Genomic DNA, 23411 nt, shown 5'->3' on the forward strand with positions numbered 1-23411 from the left:
GAGCCCGCGTACCACTAGTGGTACGCGTACCACAGTTTGAGAATCTCTGCCCTACAGATTAAATAACATTCTTGGTTAACTTTACAGGTGGTTTTCAACAACACATTTTAAATTTTCATGTTTGTAATTAATCACAATTGAGTTGAAATAAGACTACTTTTATTCAACAAAGATGTTGCACAAACTGAAAAAAAAAAAAAAAAAAATCTTGAAAATCGCAACATATGGGGTGGCTTTGGAGAACAAGGCCGCTATGGTCATTTGTTTAGCTTGTGTGGGGGTTTTAGCTCGTGGGCAAGTAGTTCGGAGTTTAAGAGACTCTTCATACAATGTACTGGGTGCATTTTCAGGTGATGGAACATATTTGTAGTGCTGCTGCCTTTTGTGATGACAGTTTTTTTTTTTTGCACACTTTACAAACTGGCATTTGCTGTTCCACGTCCTCCTCGCGATGTCCAAAAAAAATGCCAGATGACTGACCCCTTACTAGTTCTTTTAGGAACCAATTCGTCCACTTCCATTTTTAATTTGTCGCTGAAATTGACAAAGCTTACACGGTAGCCTATGCAACACCAGCTATTGCACGAACTGAGTCAGCGCTGTAAACCGAAACTAGAAAATCTTCCCGCAAGTTCCTTTCAGCACCTAGATGTCGCCCGGGATTGGTTGGCGAGTGCGTGACGTTATTTTTTTTTTACCCTTAGGCAGCCTCTCACGTTACTGCCTGAGGGACAGGGAGAAAACCACCAGAAAATGTTTTAAACAAACGCAACAAACACGAAACAAACGCAAGTCAGCAGATGACCATAAAATTCTCGATAGTTACGATATAATAAATTTTATGTATCTCACAGAATTTTCGGAGATATATTGAGTATATTCGATATATCGCACAGCCCTAGTCTGAATCTTCACTTCATATATATTTTTTATTTTCAACTAGCCAGCCGGGCTGGCCAGTGACAGGAATTACCTGCCAAATGACAAATTAAGTCGCCACGGGCGACCGGACCACCGCGAATTTTGAGCCCTGTATGAGGGTGCATTAGTGCACATGACATGGGTAGCTTGTACATCTGGGAAGGCATCATTAATGCTGAACGATATATACACATTTCAGAGCAATATGCTGTCATCCAGACAAAATCTTTTTCAGGGAAGGCCTTTCTTCTTTCAGCAAGACAATGCCAAACCGCTTTCTGCACATATTAAAACTGCATGGCTCCATAGTAAGAGAGTCTGGGCGCTAAACTGTCCTGCCTGCAGTCCAGACCTGTCTCCCATTTAAAACATTTGGTGTATTATGAAGTGCAAAATAAGACAAAGGAGACCCCGAACTGTTGAGCAACTGAAATTGTACATCAGGCAAGAATGGGACAACATTTCTCTTTCAAAACTACAGCAATTGGTCTCCTCAGTTCCCAAACGTTTACCGGGTGTTGTTAAAAGTAGATGTGAAGCAACACAGTGGTAAATATGCCCCTGTCCCAACTTTTTTGAAATGTGTTGCTGACATCAAATTCAAAATGAGCATATATATTTCAAAAAAACAATGAAATTTCTCAATTTCAACATGTGAAATGTTATCTTTGTACTATGTTCCATGAAAAATAGGGTTTCCAGTGTTTCCCACACATTGACGAGACTATGGCGGCCCGCCATAGTCTAATTTGGGCCGCCATAGTCTCAGTCCGCGCCCTCCCGCACGCACGGCGACACTGACACACCCGGCCTGACATTGCGTGCGTTGCCTATCTGAGACAGCGTGAGGAGACAACTCTGATAAGCTACATCCTGTCTGCATCTACATGTTAAGTTAAGTTTATACAACTTTATGTAGCCTTTGACACGATTGAGAAAGTGACATTTAGGCTACGCTATTGTGCTTTATAGGCGTATGGAGAGCGCATTGATCAGACCCTCCAGGATTTCGCGATGTTGCGATTTGCAAATTCAACGCAAATTCAACCAATCCCCGCGAATTTAGGGCGGTGTTGCAATTATAGCCAATCACCGCAACTTTCCCGCAAATTTGACCAATCGTTGGCATCGTCTTGAGGTGACGTCGACAAACTACCTTCCGCCTTACTTCCATGTATACGTTCAAGATAAGCAGCATGTGCGCAGTGTTGCCAGATTGGGCGGTTTTCCGCCCAATCGGGCGGTTTTAAGTGCATTTTGGCGGGTTTTGAACATATTTTGGGCTGGAAAACGTCAGCAGTATCTGGCAACTCTGCATGTGCGAGTCAGTGTTTATATAGGCTTAAATTCTGTTACTGAAAGTGTGTTATGTTTACAGTGAAGGACACTTTACATTACATTGCACTTTACATAATTTTTTTACTTAATACAAGAAATTAATGGATGCAAACATTTTTGCCAAAATGGTATTTTATTTTCCATTGTTTAGGCAGCTTCAGCATCATTCTGTGAGGTTCTGTTCAAATTGTTTTTTTTTCTTCTATGAAGCCTGAGCCATTTACTACTCCAAAAAAAGATTTGTTCGTATGGCCACCGGATCCAGCTTTTATGCCCATTCTTTACCTCTATTCACAAAGCTTAAGATTTTAAATATTATTGATATCAATAGACTTCGGCTAAATATCTTCACTTTCCAATTTCTTAGAAATTCTCTTCCAGACACGTTTGATAGTTTTTTAAATCTTAATTCCCAATTTCATGCTTACCAAACTCGACAAAGCGACCAACTACATATCCCCCTAGCGCGAACATCCCTAGGTCAAAAGAGTGTTCAATACAAATGTGTAATTGAATGGAATAACCTCCCCCTCCACCTTAAAAGTTTTACATCCATGATTAGTTTTAAACGTAATCTCAAAAACCACCTATTTTCATTCCCCAGCCACACTTGACCTTTATCTTTAAATATAGTTCAGTCTTGGATCAAATTGTAAAATATTACACTACACCAGAGATTCTCAAACTGTGGTACGCGGGCTCCATTCTAGTGGTACGCCAAAGAATCACTTAAATATAAATTAAAAAAAAAAAGTGAAATACTATCCATAATATCCAAATGGATGAAAATATCTTATCAACCGATGACAAGAAAATGAAAGGAAATACAAATTAAGTTAATAATTTAAAAAAGTTTGCAAGTGCTTCTGGGTAGCCATACGTAGCGTACGTACGCATTCCCGCCGGTTCCGCTGACAGACGGTTATCTGCCATTGGTAGACTAGGCTGTAATGGGAAAAGGTGGAGGTGGCTTTGCTAATTATGATGAGTAGGACAAAATTACTGTCATGGCTTAAATCCGCGAATAGGAGCGTGGATCAGGAGAGAGGGAGAACTGAAGAGGACGTGTGTGAGCCGAGCGCAGATGCTAACGACAGTGGCAAAACCAGCCCCAGAACTGCTAGCAAACAGCAGAAACCAGTGAGGAGGAAGTATGACAAAAAAATACACAAAACTGGGATTCATTTGGAGCGGGACAGAGGAGCTGCCCAGGCCGCAGTGTGTTGTATGCGGGGACGTTCTGAGCAATGAGTCCATGAAACCATCGCATCTCAAACGGCATCTTACAACCAAACACACAGCACTAAAGGACAAACCAATGGATTTTTTTTACGAAAACGTGATGAACTGAAGCAGTCCAAGTCCACCATTCTGTCCTATGGTACACCCATAGCCAAAGCACAGGAAGCTTCATATCGTGCCAGCCTCCTGATCGCCAGAGCCGGTAAGCCGCACACAATCGGGGAACTGCTGTGTTTACCATTAGCCAGAGAGATGACACGTATCATGTGTGGAGAGAAAGCTGCCAGAGAGTTAAACTTATGTGCAATTAATTTTATTTGATTCATTATTTAAGGACAGTGTTTTATTTTCCTATATTTAAACACAGTGTTACTGTTCAAAGTACTGTGCGTAATGTTACAGTGGCCAACAATATTAAATATACTTGTTAAATAAAACCTCTGCCTTGTTTTTAATGAATACTTAGACCTACTACGCTACTGTATTTTAATGTTGGTCATTATGGTGGTACTTGGAGAGCCAAGTATTTTCTGAGGTGGTACTTGGTGAAAAAAGTTTGAGAACCACTGCACTACACCATGCACCAGGCTTCTGTTATTAGTACAATATTTATTCACCATTCAAAATCAATCAATTATACTTTTTTTTACTTTATGTATAGATCCTAGGTTACATTTTATTCGTTTCTTATTTTCACACGTTAACTTGTATTTTGTTATCTGCAATTGACAGTTTATATTTATTTCAGTTATGATACCAGTTACAGTTTAATGTATAATTTTATCAATTATTATATTATTATCTTTGTTATTATTTGTTATTATTTACTATTGTTAATATAGTTATTCTCTAATTTGTTAAATTTGTATTAATTACTTGTTAATTTAAATGGGGGAAGACTTAGAACAAGCCATTGTGCTTTTTACTTCCCCCAGCATGTTTTCTGTTTTTGTTCCATTTATGTTTTCTTGTAAATCTCTCTTATCATGTGCAAATAAATAAATAAATAAATAAAAATATTTTATTAGTTTATAATTATTGTTTAATTTAGTCTTCAGGAGAGACTGCCTGCACACAGTACTAGTATTAATAGTTTTTTTTTCTTACATGGAAGCTGAGGCATTTATATTATATTTGAAGGTAACTTCATGTTGTGCTGTGAGGTTCTATGCACTTTAACTTTTGAACCAACAGGTGCATTATGGATAAGTAAAGCCTATTTTTTTTTGTAGTCCTGGTAATCTTTTATATTGGTAAAGTTGTTTTAGGACCATTTCTCAGTGTCTTTGTTTTTTTTAATCAATAGTTTTTCAGTAATAACTTAATATTTAACACATCACTCAATTTTAAATCACAAAAAGAGAAACTCGCAACAATTTCTCGCAATTTTCACTTCCGCAATGTAATCGCAACAAAAACCTAAAAGACACCGCAACTTTCATCACAATTTTTTGGAAAACCCCCGCAACATCAGACATTTTAGCCCACAACAATCACAAAAAAGGCCCGCAAAATCCTGGGGGGACTGACTGATGGATGACGTTAAGTGTATTGTTTCAGTAAAATTACTTTGTCCATTTCATACTGGCAAACCTACCTTTTCTGTAAGGCAACAGTAGGCTATTTTGAGGCAATATTAGTTAGCCCTACGTAGTTATCTAATTCGTCAAATTAACTTTATCATCCTACCAGGATCAGGTCGTTTCCAAATTCACTGGCGAAGTGCTTCCCGCTTGACATTGTATGTGTGCAGTCTATCCAAGTGATGGAGATGTTAAGTGACAGCAGTGATAAACTAATCTAGGTCTGCATGCACATGTTAAAAGGGAAAAGTAGTCTATTCTAACAGAGAGGGAACTTCGATGCTACTTTTGAGAATTAGTGCTAGTAGCCTTAACGTGATTTGTTACTGGTGAGACGGAAGATGTTAAATTATTTTTAGCCTTTTCTAATAGGCTACCTTCTAAAGGTGAAGCTATCAGGCCACATAATTAAGGGAATGTAATGTTAGTTACCTACTTAATTAAATTAACTTCTTGACTCGAATTTGATCATTTTCAAATTTACTGACGAGTGTTTCTCCACTAACGTAGGCCTTAATGCAACACGTTGAATGTCAGGTGACGATGTCAGCCTTATTGTAGACGCTACAGCTGTAACAGAAAATCTCCGATCCTTATTAAACTGATGCTAAATTTGTTTTGTTAATTCAGATCATGAGCATTTTGAATTATTTCAAAAAGAGGGATCGAAATTCACCTCAGGATGAAGAGGTAGTGACTGAGGCTACGTTTACATTACGTCGAATCAGCGGATCATCAGATTAACGTTCTTAAAACGATTCGCGTTGACACTAAAACCGTTAGCCGTGCACACAGCAACACCAATACGCGGATACGCTCGGCTCCGCAGGCATCCTGCGCTCCAAATCACTCCGCCCTGAACAGCGAGTGCCCTCTGGAGGGTGCGCACTCCGGCCCTGCGCAGCTCACAGAGCGCGCGAGTGAAGTGAACAAGCCACGATTCGGGACTGAGCCGCTGTGTGTGAGATCCCAGCGCAGATCACTTATTACTTGCAAGTGGAAGGATGGCAAGCCTAAAGACAATCATAACTACACAATGGGCAGTATTTGCATCAGTATTTGCAGTATTTTCATACTTTTATACTCTTTAATGAAAGGTGATACAAGGCGGAAGTCTGCGCCGTTTTTCAGCAGTCGCGTCACATGACCAACGCCAGCGAATCAGGAAGGTGGATGTCACAGTGACGTTGTCCAATGAGACGCCAGCTAGAGCTCAGCACAGCGTATTCGCGTATTCTCAATGTTTACACAGCACCGGAGCTGATACGATCTAGATTGAATACGTGGACGCTGGCGGATTCCCGTTTCCCCGCTTTTTCAGGGGGGTTAATGTAAACGGACAGTGCGTCCGCGAAGAAAACGAGACAGATACGGTCTAGTGTAAACGTAGCCTGAGGTAGGCCTAACATCAACTGCTTGCTGTCTTTGTCAGGATGTCAAACTGTTATAACACTCCTAGCAAGTGAGTGCGATGAATGGGGGCAGATATACCCATTACTCAGCCACTTAGCAGCGATTGCCCTTGTTGTGCTGGTGTTGAGCGTGAATTATGAAAGAGACTTTTCCACAATGAACAGGGTAAGGACATCTGCAGGCAAACCAGTGATGTGAATTTCAATTTACATTTACCCATTGATTTTATGCTCAAATCCCACCTAAGTTCAATCTCACTTTCACTTAATAAAATATTTCCGAGTGAGCTCTACAATCACATGACTCATTGTAGTAACAAGTTGTTTGCCATTTTAGGTCAAAACAGACCTTCGGAACAGACTGCAAGGAGAGCACCTGGCCGCCTGCTTGAGGATTTCCATTAACGGGCCACAACCAGAAGATATAAATTATGAAAGGGCACTCGAACTCTTTTTCTCAAAGCCAAGAAAAATCAAATGCACAAGTGCAGGGTGTGGTCTTTGTAAATAGGGCAGGCATTTGTCAGGGTCACTTGACATACAGCAGAGCTAGAAGTCCTTGTTTTGTAGGACTTTTTGTAGGAGTTCAGGGTGTGAAGTATTGTAGGATTTTTGGTTTGGTTTCTATCTGTAATATGTTCTTCTTGTAGGACTGCCCTTTGTAGCAACATGCTAAAATAAAATACAAGGTGCATAACCAATACCAACGAATTTGTTCTTTGTTAGTCTTAGTTTAGTAGTATTAGTAGGCTAAACAACCCCCGCGCACCCCTGCAATTCAACCGGACACGCGCGCCATGCGCTAAACCCCCCCCCCCCCGCAATTCAACTGAACACGCGTGCCACGCCCCCCCATGGGCTGCCCCCATAGTCTCCAAAATTTCTGTTGGAAACACTGGTTTCCATGTTTTGCAAATTATCGCATTCTGACTTTATCTACAGTTTACACAGGGTCCCAACTTTTTTGGAATTGGGGTTGTGTATATATATATAAACAAACAAACAAAAAAAAACGGTATGTGGTTAACAAAAGTTTTTAGTTGAATTTGGCCACCTAGTGGTTAGCGTGTCCGCCTCTCGATCGGGAGATCGCGAGTTCTACTCACGGTCGGGTCATACCAAAGACCATCATAAAAATGGTACCTACTGCCGTCTGGCAAGGCACGCTGCAATACAGATGCGAGTGGGGAGTCAAACTCTTGCGGTTACCAAAGGATTAGCCCCCCACTGTAACCCTAGTTAGGTAATAGGCAAGAGGCCGAGGGCTACGTAAACAGGGATCGTTGCCGCCCTGCGCGCCACATGGCATGGGAAGGACTTTGATTTGATTGATATTTAGTATAAATATTTTTTATATAAATATATCGATGTTGGTGCTTATGTAAATGAGGAAGCAATTCTAACGTTTGTAAAGAAATGAACTGAATGTTTAACCTGTATCAGAAAATCTTTTTGTTCCACTTTAAGTATTTTCGTAGATCACATTTCATTAATCATTCGTTGGTGTTTGTATTAATTTCTAGTTTACCAATAAAATGTCAGGCAATTGACATTGTAACCACATGAAAATCCAGGTCAAAGGTTGCATGTCATTCCTCGAACCAAAATATAAAATGTCTACTGATATATTACAATATGTGGTAGGTATTTACAACAAACTGAAAAAAAAAAACAAAAACAAAACCCTGAATGGAACAGAAAAATCTGAATATTCAATGCTCAAAAAACCTCATGTCCAACTGTCCAAGACGAGTCAAGTCTGTGTAAGGACAAGTAAAACTTTAATGGTAATCATCCGATCAGACAACAAGTGTTAGTGCTGGGGGGCGTCGTGGCTCAGGTGGCCGGGGCGCCATACCGTGGGTCCAGGGACCCGGGTTCGATTCCGGCCCGGGGTCGTTTCCCAATCCCTCCCCGTCTCTCTCTCCTGCTCGTTTCCTGTCTCTGCACTGTCCTATCCAAGAAAGGTGAAAAAAGCCCAAAAAAATATCTTAAAAAAAAAAAAAAAAAAAAAAGTTAGTGCTGGCAACCTAAGCAACACAGGCACTAAGAGAGCAAGGAACCAGTCTAAAGTAGCTTGTCTCGTTTCACGGGAAATGCATTTTATTCATCAACACGACAATATATACAAGTACAAAAAAATATTTTGAGGAAATCGGTCAAATTTCCTTGTTTTTGATTACAATTCACTGAAGTGTTCGAGTGTACTAGAAAAGCTCGGCTCAGAGGGGTCCATGTAATGACGTAATTATACCAATTGGCAAAGGGCGACGAGGGTCAAGGACATTGTGTGCCAGCAGCGCGGTTGAAGCGGGCAGGTGTCAAACTTGGAACTTTTATGTCACGATTGGAGTGAATAATAAACAATATCACTGAATAAATGTTCCTTACCTTTAACCAGTATATAAAGAATTTTTAATGGCTTTTGATGGTTTAATATATTTCATACTGATATCATTTTTATTTTCTAAATATTTATCAACATGCCGCCATTGTGGCACGGGAGCCTGTGATTGGTGGACAGCCGACAAAGAGTGTCTCCCATTGGTTGTAAATAGTGACATAAAAATCGTAAATACATACGGGACCCGCTGATTGGCTGTTCACATACAGCCAAGCGGAGATGTCTGGCGTCTGTTGCCGTTGTCTGAAGAAAATTACAGCTAAAAAAATTCTACTACCGGATTACTCGGACAATCTTAGTCAGAAAGAAGCGAAGGATAGATATACACGGAAATTAGACAGTTTATTAGCGGTCATGATCCGTACAAAATTCCTCAAAATGACTGGAGTGACGGTGCATATTTGTGGCCTAGCATTAGCTACATGGTGGAATATACCTTCTTTTTCCCCGAGAAGTCCTGACACGGAAGAACAGTTAAAAAAAAAAAAACTACAGAAGGAATTATGGTTTTCCCCAAAGTGTTTTAGCGTATTGGGCCCGATACGCTTGCTCTGCCTGCTGATACGCTTAGTCGCTTTAGTTAAAATCCGATACGCTTAGATTTATAGCAATACATTAAATTTTCTACCCACAAGTAACGAGATACATAGGAGAGCAAATAACAGATTCATTTACATATTGATTGATATTTGTGTTAAACAAGCAGTCTTTTTTCCCCCAGTGTTTGTGTTGATTCTGTCAAAGTAATATGTCCGCGTGGTATGATGTAAACAAACTAATCTGTTGGCGATGTCAAGATTACGTGTTCAAACCGTCCAAAGCATATCATTTTTTATACGCTAGGAATTTAATTCTGGTCTAATTCTGTTTATTGCAATAGGATTCCAAATACTCTAAGCATTCCATTCTGTTATAAATAAAGGAAAATTTATAAGTCACAGCACTTTAAAAAAAAAAGTACTTCATCTACTTCAACAATGTTACACAAAGATCGATACATAACAGTTGTAAATGTCACTTAATTCCACAGGGTGTCAATAATGGTGGACACCGGTGAAAGTGATCACTATTATCGACACCTCACGTGACTTCTCAAATGCGCGTTTAGATACAAAATGGCGACTGTCAATGAGAGTAAGAAACAAAGTAGGTTTTGACAAGATCATGAAATATCGGTGAATCTGATAAGTAAAAACATGCCCGTGATCTTTCCACCATGCTTACCTGCGATGATGATCAGGGATGAGAATGGCTTGTGATGAAAAAATCTGGAAAATTAGCCAGGGGTCTGGGGGCCATAGGCCCCCAGTGGGGTCCAGGGGCGAAGCCCCGGTGGGGGCCCAGGGGGCGAAGCCCCCGGGAGCTCAATGATTTTAGAGATTTTTTTACCCTAAAAACCATTTATTTTATCATCAAAATTTTACAAATGTTGTTGAAATACCATACCCTGTTTGCTTACAAAATTGACACTTATACAAAAGTAGAACTCTCTTTCAAGTACATATATTACTTAAACTTTCATTTGATAAAGATCAACTACACCTATGTAAAGGAAACACTGACATAGGCCTTTTGTGATAAATTTTGCATATACATTCCAGGTGAGCACCAACATGATACTTCAAATTTGCTGCTCTAAATTCAAACTAAAGTAACACATTCACTGCTATATTAAATAATGGTTTATCACTAGTATTTATATAAAATGTGCAAATTTGATAGAAGCTGTAGATTCTTACCTCATACATGTACAAGTCCCAAACTGTTTATATGATTTATGAATACATTTTTCCTTTGGTTCTATAAAGTGTTTGTCTATTTACAATATATACAACTATTTACAGTTTCATGGTGCAGAAAATTTATTTCTTCTTTATTTTGAGCTTTTTAGCAAGAGCTAAAAGCTTGTTGGTCCTCTCCCTCTTTTGAGCCAACTCCTCTTGATTTTTCACATGCTCCAGCCTTGCTTTCTTTTGCTCCCTGTCTAACTCCTCCTTGACCTTTCTCTTACTCTGCATGCTTCCATCGAAACTTGTTTTTCAGATCCGCATCTATCTCACGCACTTTAGCTTCGTCGCGAGTCTCGATAACATTCGGCATTTTGATTGATACAAAACTGCATACACAAGTATTGCTGCAGTACTCCACACGTACAAAGAACCAATCATGTAGCGCGGGAAGGTGGTTTAAGAAGGTGAATACGGATTGGCTGTCATTCAGCAAATGCCGATACAGGGGCCAATCACAACACATGAGACATTGGTTATACGCCAAATACAAACTAACGTCTTACGAGAAAGTACGATTATTCTGCCCCCGCTCGTGCGTGTGCTTCCCTGGTTGCGTGGCAACGAGCTACGCAGATAGTTAACAACTTCAATAAACTTTCAGAGTCCGTTGGTGGATTTATGAAGAATTTACTGAAGATTTATCTGTAAAACTGACATACAAGACATGCAAAGTGTATCTGGATTAAGCTATGTTTGGATTATAAATCACACAACACAAGAAAGAGTAGGCTACGTACAGGACAAATGAAAGATGAGCAGTTAAGGCCAATTTATGCTAACAACCCAGTCCTCGCAGATAGCGTCGCAGACAGTGTCTGCGTAGCCCCCCCACCTTCGCAGACGCTCTGCACGCACCTCCCAAAAATTGTAACCACCGCAGAAGCCTCGCAGACAGCGTCGCAGACAAGAGGGCTCTGATTGGTCCACTCTACATCCACTGTACACGCACTTCCGCTTCCCTACTTTCCCGGTTTGTTTTGTTTTCATGACCGCCATTTTTAAAAACACGAGCGAAGATGGAGCAGCACGAAGAGCGGTTGATCGAGGAAGTACGTACATCTATACGACTCCAGTTCTAGTCATTATAAGTAACCGGAGGATAAACACTCCACTAACCACACCCACCAACTACTCCTAGCGATTTCGTGACTTTGCGCCCCCTTGTGTTGTGGCAATGAATAACATCGTGCACGCCTATTACTCCCCGCTCAACGATAAATTACAACTGTCTGCGAAAAGCTATCTGCGAAAGCCTTGTCGCACGAGCATGCAGAGGCCTTTAGCTTAAAGCTAACATCTATGGGAAACGTCATTTAGAAGCTAACGGTTATTACCATTTGATACATTAACTGTAAAAAGATATTCTCGCTTATGTAGGAAGATTCATGTCAGATAATTTCTTCTTATTATTATTGAGAGGCAGATTAACATAAATTACGTACAGGCAAATGCTTTCTGGCCATAAACACAGATCACAAAACCATTGGCCGTTCAGCTTCTGAGTAACGTAAATAACTGAATACATCCGAGTACGGCAACACCAAAGGCCCAAAAGGAATAGAAAACTGCGTTGCTATGGAAAAATATGACCACTAGAGGTCTCCCTTGGCAAGATACAAAAATTTCTGGCCGCCCAGAAATAGTACCAGACCCTACCCCCCTAAAATTCTCTCAACGGATTTGCAACAATATAAAAAAGGTCCATTTTGACTGAAAAAAAGCGGAATTCCGCCAAAAAGCGGAAAACTCTCATCCCTGGATGATAATGTCCGAGATTTCCTCAAATTGCTGATCATGCTGAAAAAAAAAAAACCCATCTCAGGTAACGAGCTGCGTCATCAGATGACAAATTCAAGGGGGCGGGTCTTTCGGTTGATTAACCAATAATAACTGTTGTAACTGAAACTCATCTCATTATCTCTAGCCGCTTTATCCTGTTCTACAGGGTCGCAGGCAAGCTGGAGCCTATCCCAGCTGACTATGGGCGAAAGGCGGGGTACACCCTGGACAAGTCGCCAGGTCATCACAGGGCTGACACATGCCGCTTTTCCACTACAAACGCGGCTGAGCCGTGCCGTGCTGAGTCGAGCTGAGCGGGGCTGTTGGAGTTGCATTTCGACTACAACCGCGCTGAACCGTGCTGGCTGGAAGTGGGTGGACACACTAGGTGGAGTTAGCGAAAGTGGGTGGACGTCACGTGATGTCGTTAAGCAGCGCAAACAGTGACATCAGTGAGCTTTTAAGCGGTAGCCTCACAACCCGAATACTAAACAATAAACATGGAGTCGTTAGTGTTGCTGGTCTTGGTGCTGTGGCTTGTTGTCACCGACAACGCCAACAGATACTGGCAAGAGCGTATAGATCAGGCGAGGCGCATAAGGCTTCAGAAATTCTCGTAATTCGTAATTACTCTTCTTCCGGGTTTACGGTGTTTACAGATCCCAGCGTGCTCGCGGGGCGTGTGTGGGCATGTGAGGACACTCCTCCTCACCAATCAGTGCACAGGGGAGTGTCTGCTCACGCCCCCAGCCTCACTCGGCTCGCTTCAGCCCCAATCCAAAACGGTGCGAGTTTTAGGGGCTAAGCAGGGCTGAAGCGAGCCGAGTCGTGCTGTTTTTTGGTAGTCGAAACGCGAGCCGTGTCGGGCTGAAGTGAGCTGAAAAAGGGTAGTGGAAAAGGGCCAATAGACACAGGCAACCATTCACACCTACAGTCAATTTAGAGTCACCAGTTAACCTAACCTGCATGTCTTTGGACTGTGGGGAAAACCGGAGCACCCAGAGGAAACCCACGCAGACACGGGGAGAACGTGCAAACTCCACACAGAAAGGCCCTCGCCGGCCACGGGGCTCGAACCCGGACCTTCTTGCTGTGAGGCGACAGCGCTAACCACTACACCACCGTGCCACCCTAACTGAAACTCACCTTTGTCAAGTTGTTTTTTATTGGTAAATCTGAGGTGTCGATAATTGTGGACTGTCGATAATTGTAGCCGCCACTCTAGTTGGCACAAATACTGATTTTTTTTAAGGGTTGTTTTACAATCAGGGTACAAAGTTTGTGTCACAGGGGTCCAAAATTCAAATTGATTCAAACTGGTTTTAAAAAAAAACTATCAAATCTGCACTTTTGGAAATTAATACACATATGAACATAGGCATGTGTAATAGTTTGTATTATAAGATTAAGTGTAGCTTTAAGCAGGGCTGGGAGAAACAAATGAAGTGATTCTCGGAAAGGACTTTTTTTGACAATTCAGAATCCACTACTTCCATAGTGCTTTTAAATATAAGGCTGTAAGCTTTGTGTTAGTTGTCTCTAATATTTATGTCCCAATATCTTGACCACATTTTAGGATGAAAATAATCATTTTAGATATGTTATTTTATATTGAAAAATTAGCTGTCTCGGAGAGGACATTTTTTTGACACAATTACATACTAATTTGATCAAAATAGTCTGAAAACTTACTGGCATTCAACATTAAAACTTAACTATGTTTCCAATGATATGGAACCAAATATGTGTTTTATGGTATGAAGAATGATTTAAGTGCATCCCTTTTGGAGCTACCTGTGGTCAAAAAAGCACTTTTTCTAAATGACACGAGTAATTTTGCTAAATATGACATATATTGCCAAAAATAACGTTATCACCAATTTTTTTTTTGCATGGTAAATAGAGCTATTACAGGGCTACAATAAACAACCAAGTTTATTTAGTCAAGCCTTTTGATATTGAAGATAATAAGTGTTCAATGTGACTTTTAGCTTGCGTACCCTGATTGTAAAACAACCCTTAAGCCAAAACAAAAATATGTATTTTATTATCGTGTAGCTTAGGGATAAAAAAAATTAGCTCATGTTTAGTCATTTAAATTCTGTAAAGCTGCTTTGCGACAATGTCTATTGTTAAAAGCGCTATAAAAAATAAACATGACATGTATTGTGCTTTACTTTAGACAAATTTGAAAGCTCGCTAGAATACGTTTACTTTCAATGAACAAAAGTTCCATTAAAATTAAAAATGTGGTTTTCAGAAGTTACACTGATTACACTAACAGTAGATTTCAATACATGATACCGTAGACAGCGTGTTGGTTTGGTGTTCTGTGAAAGTGCAATGCTATCACGTGGTGCTACACCATGAGCTATGTGCACGATAGCCCTCCCTGCCCCAAGACACACCACTGCACGGGACTTACCTGAAGAGTGGTGCTGAACATAACCTGGACCGCTGCAGCTACTAACAGGATACATGGGGGTGGGAGCCCACGGACTTGTCACCGCAGAATGAAACCAGTTCCAGTCTCTTAACGCTTGAAATTTGTGCGACTGTTGCTGAGGAGTGTGCTGTAAAACCGGCGGGTTCAGCGGTGCTTGCTGAGTCGGCCAACCCGAGTTGCTGGGTGGAAATCTATTGGGTTCAGCCATGTTTCCGTCAGTCAGGAGATAAACAGAATTACTGTCTGGAATATAGAAAACAACATATAAGCAATAACTTTCACTCCAGATAAACGGAGTCCAGCAGTACAGCGTGGCCGCTTCTTCTTCTTTGGGTTTTTGGGGCAGCTTGCATCTTGGGTGTTGCACTACTGCCATCTTCTGTATTGGAGTAGTTCCTACTTGTCAGGGTCGTCAAGTTTCCATGTCAATCCTGTTTTCCTTCTTCTTCAGGTCAAGTCAACTCATCATCTCTAGCCACTTTATCCTGTTCTACAGGATCGCAGGCAAGCTGGAGCCTATCCCAGCTGACTACGGGCGAAAGGCGGGGTACACCCTGGACAAGTCGCCAGATCATCACAGGGCTGACACAGACAACCATTCACACTCACGGTCAATTTAGAGTCACCAATTAACCTAACCTGCATGTCTTTGGACTGTGGGGGAAACCGGAGCACCCGGAAGAAACCCACGCGGACAACATGCAAACTCCGCGCAGAAAGGCCCTCGCCGGCCACGGGGCTCGAACCCGGACCTTCTTGCTGTAAGGCGACAGTGCTAACCACTACACCACCGTGCCGCCCCTCAAGTCAACTTTATTGTCAAATATGCTATACATGCTCGACATACAGCACAGATGAAATATCAGTCCTCTCTTACCGACGGTGCAAACAGGCAATGCAATAAATAAAAATAGAATAATTGAAAAAAAAAACAATATAAACAGTATAAACACTCTAGATAGGAACTAGACATAGACTAAACACTCAAACAATATAAACAGTATAAATAAACAGTATAAACACTAGATAAGAACAAGACAGACTAAACACTCAGACAATATAAACAGTGTAAACACTAGATAAGAACTACAGACAGACTAAACACTCAAACAGACAATATAAACAATATAAACACTCTAGATGTGAACTAGACGTAGACTAAACACTCATATATATACACATACATATACACACATACATATACACACACACACACACACATACATAAATTGGTTCAAATAACCAAACAGTCAAGGGCACTTGAGGTATAGCAGGTAAACATGAAATAAGCAGTATAAACAAACTAGCAGCTGTTAAGATGAGGGAGGCTGCATTATAATGCAGCCTCCCTCAGTTTTTATTAATTTAAATCTGTTCGTTTAGTCCTCAGGAACCTAAATAGCTCTCTTTTACCCTGTATATTGTCTCCACATTCCAATATACTTTTAATGCTATTTCCTACTCTTCCTACCTCCCGTAATTCATTCATTTCTTGTCTGGGTTGTGAATACTTCCTACATGACGTGAGACCGTGTTCAATTGTTTCCCTCTCCTGGCAATGATCACAAAGGCCTGGTGGATGCTTTTCTAGAATATGAAGGTTGCTGTGCCCAATTCTCAGCCTGTTCATTATTACCTGCTCTCTCCTCCCTGTTCCCCTACTGCTTGATGCTCCACCTGCTTTGTCTTTAATGGCATACAGATGTCTTCCTTTTGTTTCATTATCCCACTGATGTTGCCACTATTGGTTCGTCTTTCTCCATACTATGCTTTTCTCTTCTGATTTCAATAATTTTAATATTGACTTCCACATTTCTCTTTTTGATTGCTTCTTTTGCTAGTTTGTCTGCTTGTTTGTTTCCAAGGATACCTACATGGGCTGGAACCTACGTGCATGTGACTACTCTCTCTTGCCTAATCAACCTGGAGCTTATAAATAAGACTTCTAAGATCTAACAAAATATCTAAGTGGCTTTTGGCTGTTCCTGTTTGAATACTTGACAAAACTGACCCAGAATCACTACAGATGATGGCGTTTCTACAATTTGCCTATTCGACCCACTCAAGTACCATCAATATGGCATACAACTCAACACTATCCATCCATTATCTCATCTCATCATCTCTAGCCGCTTTATCCTTCTACAGGGTCGCAGGCAAGCTGGAGCCTATCCCAGCTGACTATGGGCAAGAGGCATGGTACACCCTGGACAAGCCACCAGGTCATCACAGGGCTGACACATAGACACAGACAACCATTCATGCTCACACCTACGGTCAATTTAGAGCCACCAATTAGCCTAACCTGCATGCCTTTGGGGGAAACCAGAGCACCCAGAGGAAACCCACGCAGACACAGGGAGAGCATGCAAACTCCACACAGAAAGGCCCTCACCAGCCGCTGGGCTCGAACCCAGGATCTTCTTGCTGTGAGGCGACAGTGCTAACCACTACACCACCGTGCCGCCCCCAACTCAACACTACTCACATTTAAACAATCTGATGTCCTTTTATTAATTCTGACCTGATGACTAGGTACAGCAACCACAGCCCTGTCGTATCTGTTTGTGGATTCTTTGACCCATCTGTGACAATATGAGCACTGTATTTAAGGTCTCTATACCAGTAGTATACACTCATTAAATCAGCAGTCTTTTCACTGTACTTGACCTTAAGCAACTCCATATGAACACCAGGACTTTCTAATGCCGCTTTTCCACTACCAACGCGGCTGAGTTGGGCTGAGCCGTGCCGTGCTGAGTTGGGCTGAGTCGAGCTGAGCGGGGCTGTTGGAGTTGCATTTCGACTACAACCGCGCTGAACCGTGCTGGCTGGAAGTGGGTGGACACACTGGGTGGAGTTAGCGAAAGTGGGTGGACGTCACGTGATGTTGTTAAGCAGCGCAAACAGTGACATCAGTGATCCTTTAAGCGGTAGTCTCACGACCCGAATAGTAAACAATAAACATGGAGGACATGGAGTCGTTAGTGTTGCTGGTCTTGGTTCTGTGGCTTGTTGTCACCGACAACGCCAACAGATACTGGCAAGAGCGTATAGATGAGGCGAGGCGCATAAGGCTTCAGAAATCCTCGTAATTCGTAATTATTCTTCTTCCGGGTTCACGGTGTTTACAGATCCCAGCGTGCTCGCGGGGCGTGTGTGGGCATGTGAGGACACTCCTCCTCACCAATCAGTGCACAGGGGAGTGTCTGCTCACGCCCCCAGCCTCACTCAGCTCGGTTTGGCTCACTTCAGCCCTACTCCAAAACCGTGCGAGTTTTAGGGGCTAAGCAGGGCTGAAGCGAGCTGAGTCGTGCTGTTCTTTGGTAGTCGAAACGCGAGCCGTGTCGGGCTGAAGTGAGCTGAAGCGAGCTGAAAAAGGGTAGTGGAAAAGGGCCATAAGATCCAGGTAGGTCTGGCAGGCCACAGCACAGTTGTCCCAAATTCTCTATCATACACTCCCACGTCTCTTGCTGTTTGATCACCTAACCAGCCAAAACTTTGCTTTTGCATTCTCTCCTTCTCCCAACATGTCTGCAAAACCCTTTTTGTTGGATGCGCATCTTCATGTCCCTTTAGGTTTATCCAATAATTAGCTGTCAGTTGTCTTCAGTGCAGCTGTAATGGCATTTCACCTGTTTTGACTTGTAGCGCACACACTGGGGAGATCCTGACTGCACCTAAACACAATCTTGGTGCCCGAGCTTGTATGACATCCAGCTCTGCCAGCACAGATTTTGCTGCTGACCCACACACAATACTGCCATAGTCAAGCCTAGATCTTATTAAGGTTACGTACATGTATTTCAAAGATTGCCTGCTCGCTCCCCATTCCAATCCTACCAGACACTTCATGACATTTAAAACTTTTCTGCACTTGTTAACCACATACTTTACATGCTCTCATCATGTTAGTCCCTGGTCCAAATACACACATTATCTCTAGCCGCTTTATCCTTCTACAGGGTCGCAGGCAAGCTGGAGCCTATCCCAGCTGACTATGGGCAAGAGGCATGGTACACCCTGGACAAGCCACCAGGTCATCACAGGGCTGACACATAGACACAGACAACCATTCATGCTCACACCTACGGTCAATTTAGAGCCACCAATTAGCCTAACCTGCATGCCTTTGGGGGAAACCAGAGCACCCAGAGGAAACCCACGCAGACACAGGGAGAGCATGCAAACTCCACACAGAAAGGCCCTCACCAGCCGCTGGGCTCGAACCCAGGATCTTCTTGCTGTGAGGCGACAGTGCTAACCACTACACCACCGTGCCGCCCCCAACTCAACACTACTCACATTTAAACAATCTGATGTCCTTTTATTAATTCTGACCTGATGACTAGGTACAGCAACCACAGCCCTGTCGTATCTGTTTGTGGATTCTTTGACCCATCTGTGACAATATGAGCACTGTATTTAAGGTCTCTATACCAGTAGTATACACTCATTAAATCAGCAGTCTTTTCACTGTACTTGACCTTAAGCAACTCCATATGAACACCAGGACTTTCTAATGCCGCTTTTCCACTACCAACGCGGCTGAGTTGGGCTGAGCCGTGCCGTGCTGAGTTGGGCTGAGTCGAGCTGAGCGGGGCTGTTGGAGTTGCATTTCGACTACAACCGCGCTGAACCGTGCTGGCTGGAAGTGGGTGGACACACTGGGTGGAGTTAGCGAAAGTGGGTGGACGTCACGTGATGTTGTTAAGCAGCGCAAACAGTGACATCAGTGATCCTTTAAGCGGTAGTCTCACGACCCGAATAGTAAACAATAAACATGGAGGACATGGAGTCGTTAGTGTTGCTGGTCTTGGTTCTGTGGCTTGTTGTCACCGACAACGCCAACAGATACTGGCAAGAGCGTATAGATGAGGCGAGGCGCATAAGGCTTCAGAAATCCTCGTAATTCGTAATTATTCTTCTTCCGGGTTCACGGTGTTTACAGATCCCAGCGTGCTCGCGGGGCGTGTGTGGGCATGTGAGGACACTCCTCCTCACCAATCAGTGCACAGGGGAGTGTCTGCTCACGCCCCCAGCCTCACTCAGCTCGGTTTGGCTCACTTCAGCCCTACTCCAAAACCGTGCGAGTTTTAGGGGCTAAGCAGGGCTGAAGCGAGCTGAGTCGTGCTGTTCTTTGGTAGTCGAAACGCGAGCCGTGTCGGGCTGAAGTGAGCTGAAGCGAGCTGAAAAAGGGTAGTGGAAAAGGGCCATAAGATCCAGGTAGGTCTGGCAGGCCACAGCACAGTTGTCCCAAATTCTCTATCATACACTCCCACGTCTCTTGCTGTTTGATCACCTAACCAGCCAAAACTTTGCTTTTGCATTCTCTCCTTCTCCCAACATGTCTGCAAAACCCTTTTTGTTGGATGCGCATCTTCATGTCCCTTTAGGTTTATCCAATAATTAGCTGTCAGTTGTCTTCAGTGCAGCTGTAATGGCATTTCACCTGTTTTGACTTGTAGCGCACACACTGGGGAGATCCTGACTGCACCTAAACACAATCTTGGTGCCCGAGCTTGTATGACATCCAGCTCTGCCAGCACAGATTTTGCTGCTGACCCACACACAATACTGCCATAGTCAAGCCTAGATCTTATTAAGGTTACGTACATGTATTTCAAAGATTGCCTGCTCGCTCCCCATTCCAATCCTACCAGACACTTCATGACATTTAAAACTTTTCTGCACTTGTTAACCACATACTTTACATGCTCTCATCATGTTAGTCCCTGGTCCAAATAGATTCCGAAAAAATGAAAATTTTCAACTGTCTCTATATTATGCCCATATAATTTCAGGTTACATTCCCTATTTCTTTTCCTTGTTAAGAGCATAGATTTTGTTTTTTCCACAGAGAATTTAAAACCTCACTTTGTTCCCCACTTTCCCACTAAGTTGATTCCATCCTGCAGTTTCTTGATTAATGTGTTTGACATTTCTCCCTCTTTTCCACAGTGCCCTGTCATCCACAAACAGTGATTTCCCGATATCCAGCGGAATGTTGTCAAATAATCATTTACCGTGAATAGCATTGGACTTGGAACACTCCCCTGGGGTGTTCGATTTTCTACAACATGCCGTGTTGAAAGTTCTGGCCCTATTTTAATTTGAATACTTCTACCATCTAAAAAATCCATCATCCAGTTAAAAACTTTCTCTCCAATCCCCATACTGTGCAGTTTGATAATCAGTCCCTCCCTCCATAACATATCATAAGCTTTTCCCACATCAAAAAATACTGCTGCCACTGCCTCTTTATTTATTTGGGCTTTCCTAATCTCATCCTCCAAGCATAACACTGGGTCCATAGTACTCCTTCCTCTCTTAAACCCACGTTGCCATACAGCCACCTGACCTTCTGTCTCCAACCAATACATAAGTCTCTCGTTAACCATCTGTTCCATCAGTTTACATACATACAATGTCAAGGCTATACCGGTAGGTCTGTAATTTTCTGGCTTACTGGCATCCTTTCCAGGTTTCTTTATCAGAACAATTATTGCTTCTTTCCATCTTTCTGGGATTTTCCCCTCTTCCCACACTTTTTATTAAATAGTGATAAAGTTTTCAGTCCCTCCACACTTAAACGCTTTAACATAATGTAGCATATTTCACCTTTCCCTGGTGCAGTCTTCCCAGTTTTAGACAGTGCCCTTTTTAATTCTCATATATTAAATGGGACATTTTGTTTATCAACTAGCCCCTTCATTTTTAGTGCCTGCAAGTTTTCAGATTTAGTTTTCTCTAAATCTAAACTAAAATCTAGTTTTCTACCTCTTCTTCCCTCCTCTGACAAATCACTTGAACTATACACTGACAAATGTATTTACCATTATCTCTGCCTTTTCTTTGTTAGTTACTGCCGCTTCATTTCTGTTGCTCAGCACAGGATATTTCCACTCCCTCCTGTCCCCACCCATCTTTTTGATCATCTCCCATACCTCCAGGGGCAGATCCAGGAAAATGGGAAGGGGGCGTCAATGCAGTAAAGGCAGGGGTCCCGGGGGGGGGGGGGGGGGGGGGGGGCACACCAGAGGCTCAGTTCCCAAGACTCAGGGGATTTCAAGCAGATATTCTTCAGAGCTGTTGCAAAATTGAACATCTCTCACAGACCTATCCAGGTCTTGTTGTAAAAATCAAAGTGAGGCTCACCCCAAAACTGCATATGTACCATATGCACACACATACAGGGTATAGTAAAGTACAAGGATACCCTATTAATGAATACGAGCAGTAGCTGGACAGGTGACACGTGCGTGTACGCAGTAAGTCTGCTGCAGCATCTTATCATTTTGAAGAAGAAGAAGAAACCTTTATTTGTCACATGCACACTTCAAGCACAATGAGATTCATCCTCTGCATTTAACCCATCTGAAGCAGTGAACACATGCATGCACACACACCCAGAGCAGTGGGCAGCCATACTACAGCACCTGGGGAGCAGTTAGGGATTAGGTACCTTGCTCAAGGGCACTTCAGCCCAAGGCCGCCCCATGTTAACCTAACTGCATGTCTTTGAACCGTGGGGGAAACTGGAGCACCCGGAGGAAACCCACGCAGACACGGGGAGAACTCCACACAGAAAGGCCCTTCAGAAAATTGGTGAAATTTAGTTCCCTCTGAAATTTAGTCATTGTGATATATGTTTATTTCTGTAATATCTCAAAACAAACAAACAAACAAACAAACAAAAAACCCAGGCCATTCTATGGCTGGGAAGTTATTTAATTTGAGGGGATTCTCTAGCAAATAACATGCATGAAATTGCCCGCTTCGTGCAGTCAAGCAGACAGAAGTCCGTGTGCACATGGGCAGGTTTATTATCATCTTTTTCTTCTTCTTTTGGGTTTTACAGCAGCTGACATGCACAGTGTTGCATTGCTGCCATCTACAGGTTTACCTTGACTGTGCACTGACAGTTACATCATTCTGTTGCTAAACAAACAGCTGATCACACCAAGGTACTCCCTGACCATCAATATTTATTAGTTTGGTCCTGCGTTTCCTTTCTTTTGCAACATAATGTCTTTTCTCATTTTCTGTTACTGTAGTCGGTCTTTCATGTTTCATTCATGTCCTCCATTTTTCTCTCCTGTTTCAAATTTGTATCCCACAATGCTTTGCATGAAAGGGGAAAGCCCACCAGGTGATGCATAATGTAGTATCTTGAATTGGGTCATGGTGAAGCAGGAAAAAATAGCAGAAAATTTAGGGCCACGTGGCCCTAAATTCATTAATTGTTCTATTAAAAAAAACTTAAGAAAATTGGAAATCTGTGATTCGAATTCAGTAGCTTTTGGTCCACTAAACAAAAATAATTGGGTGCAAGGGAAAATTCTTTTTATGACCTTTATTTGAAAAATCTGAAAGACAGTCTATCTTGAAAGAAAATTAATTCCAAGGAGCCATACACTAAAACTTTTTTTTTTGGATGGGGGAGGAGAGGCACACACTGGGCGACCCCTTAAATTCACGCCAGCTGGTATCAGA

The 23411-nt window shown here is 42.3% G+C and overlaps 1 protein-coding gene across 2 annotated transcripts in view; it reads right to left on the minus strand.

The window, feature by feature from the left end:
- nufip1 (nuclear FMR1 interacting protein 1) overlaps positions 1-15238 on the minus strand; it is a 59699-nt gene extending 44461 nt beyond the window's left edge. For both annotated transcript variants that reach the window (XM_060918206.1, XM_060918205.1), the window contains exon 1: positions 14895-15238. In XM_060918206.1, the coding sequence (XP_060774189.1) occupies positions 14895-15123 (229 nt within the window). In that variant the 5' untranslated portion in view covers positions 15124-15238. The remainder of the gene's footprint in view (positions 1-14894) is intronic.
- Between the last annotated feature and the right edge of the window lie 8173 nt (positions 15239-23411).

Source organism: Neoarius graeffei, chromosome 4 (assembly GCF_027579695.1).
Source record: "Neoarius graeffei isolate fNeoGra1 chromosome 4, fNeoGra1.pri, whole genome shotgun sequence".
Classification (NCBI taxonomy): domain Eukaryota; kingdom Metazoa; phylum Chordata; class Actinopteri; order Siluriformes; family Ariidae; genus Neoarius; species Neoarius graeffei.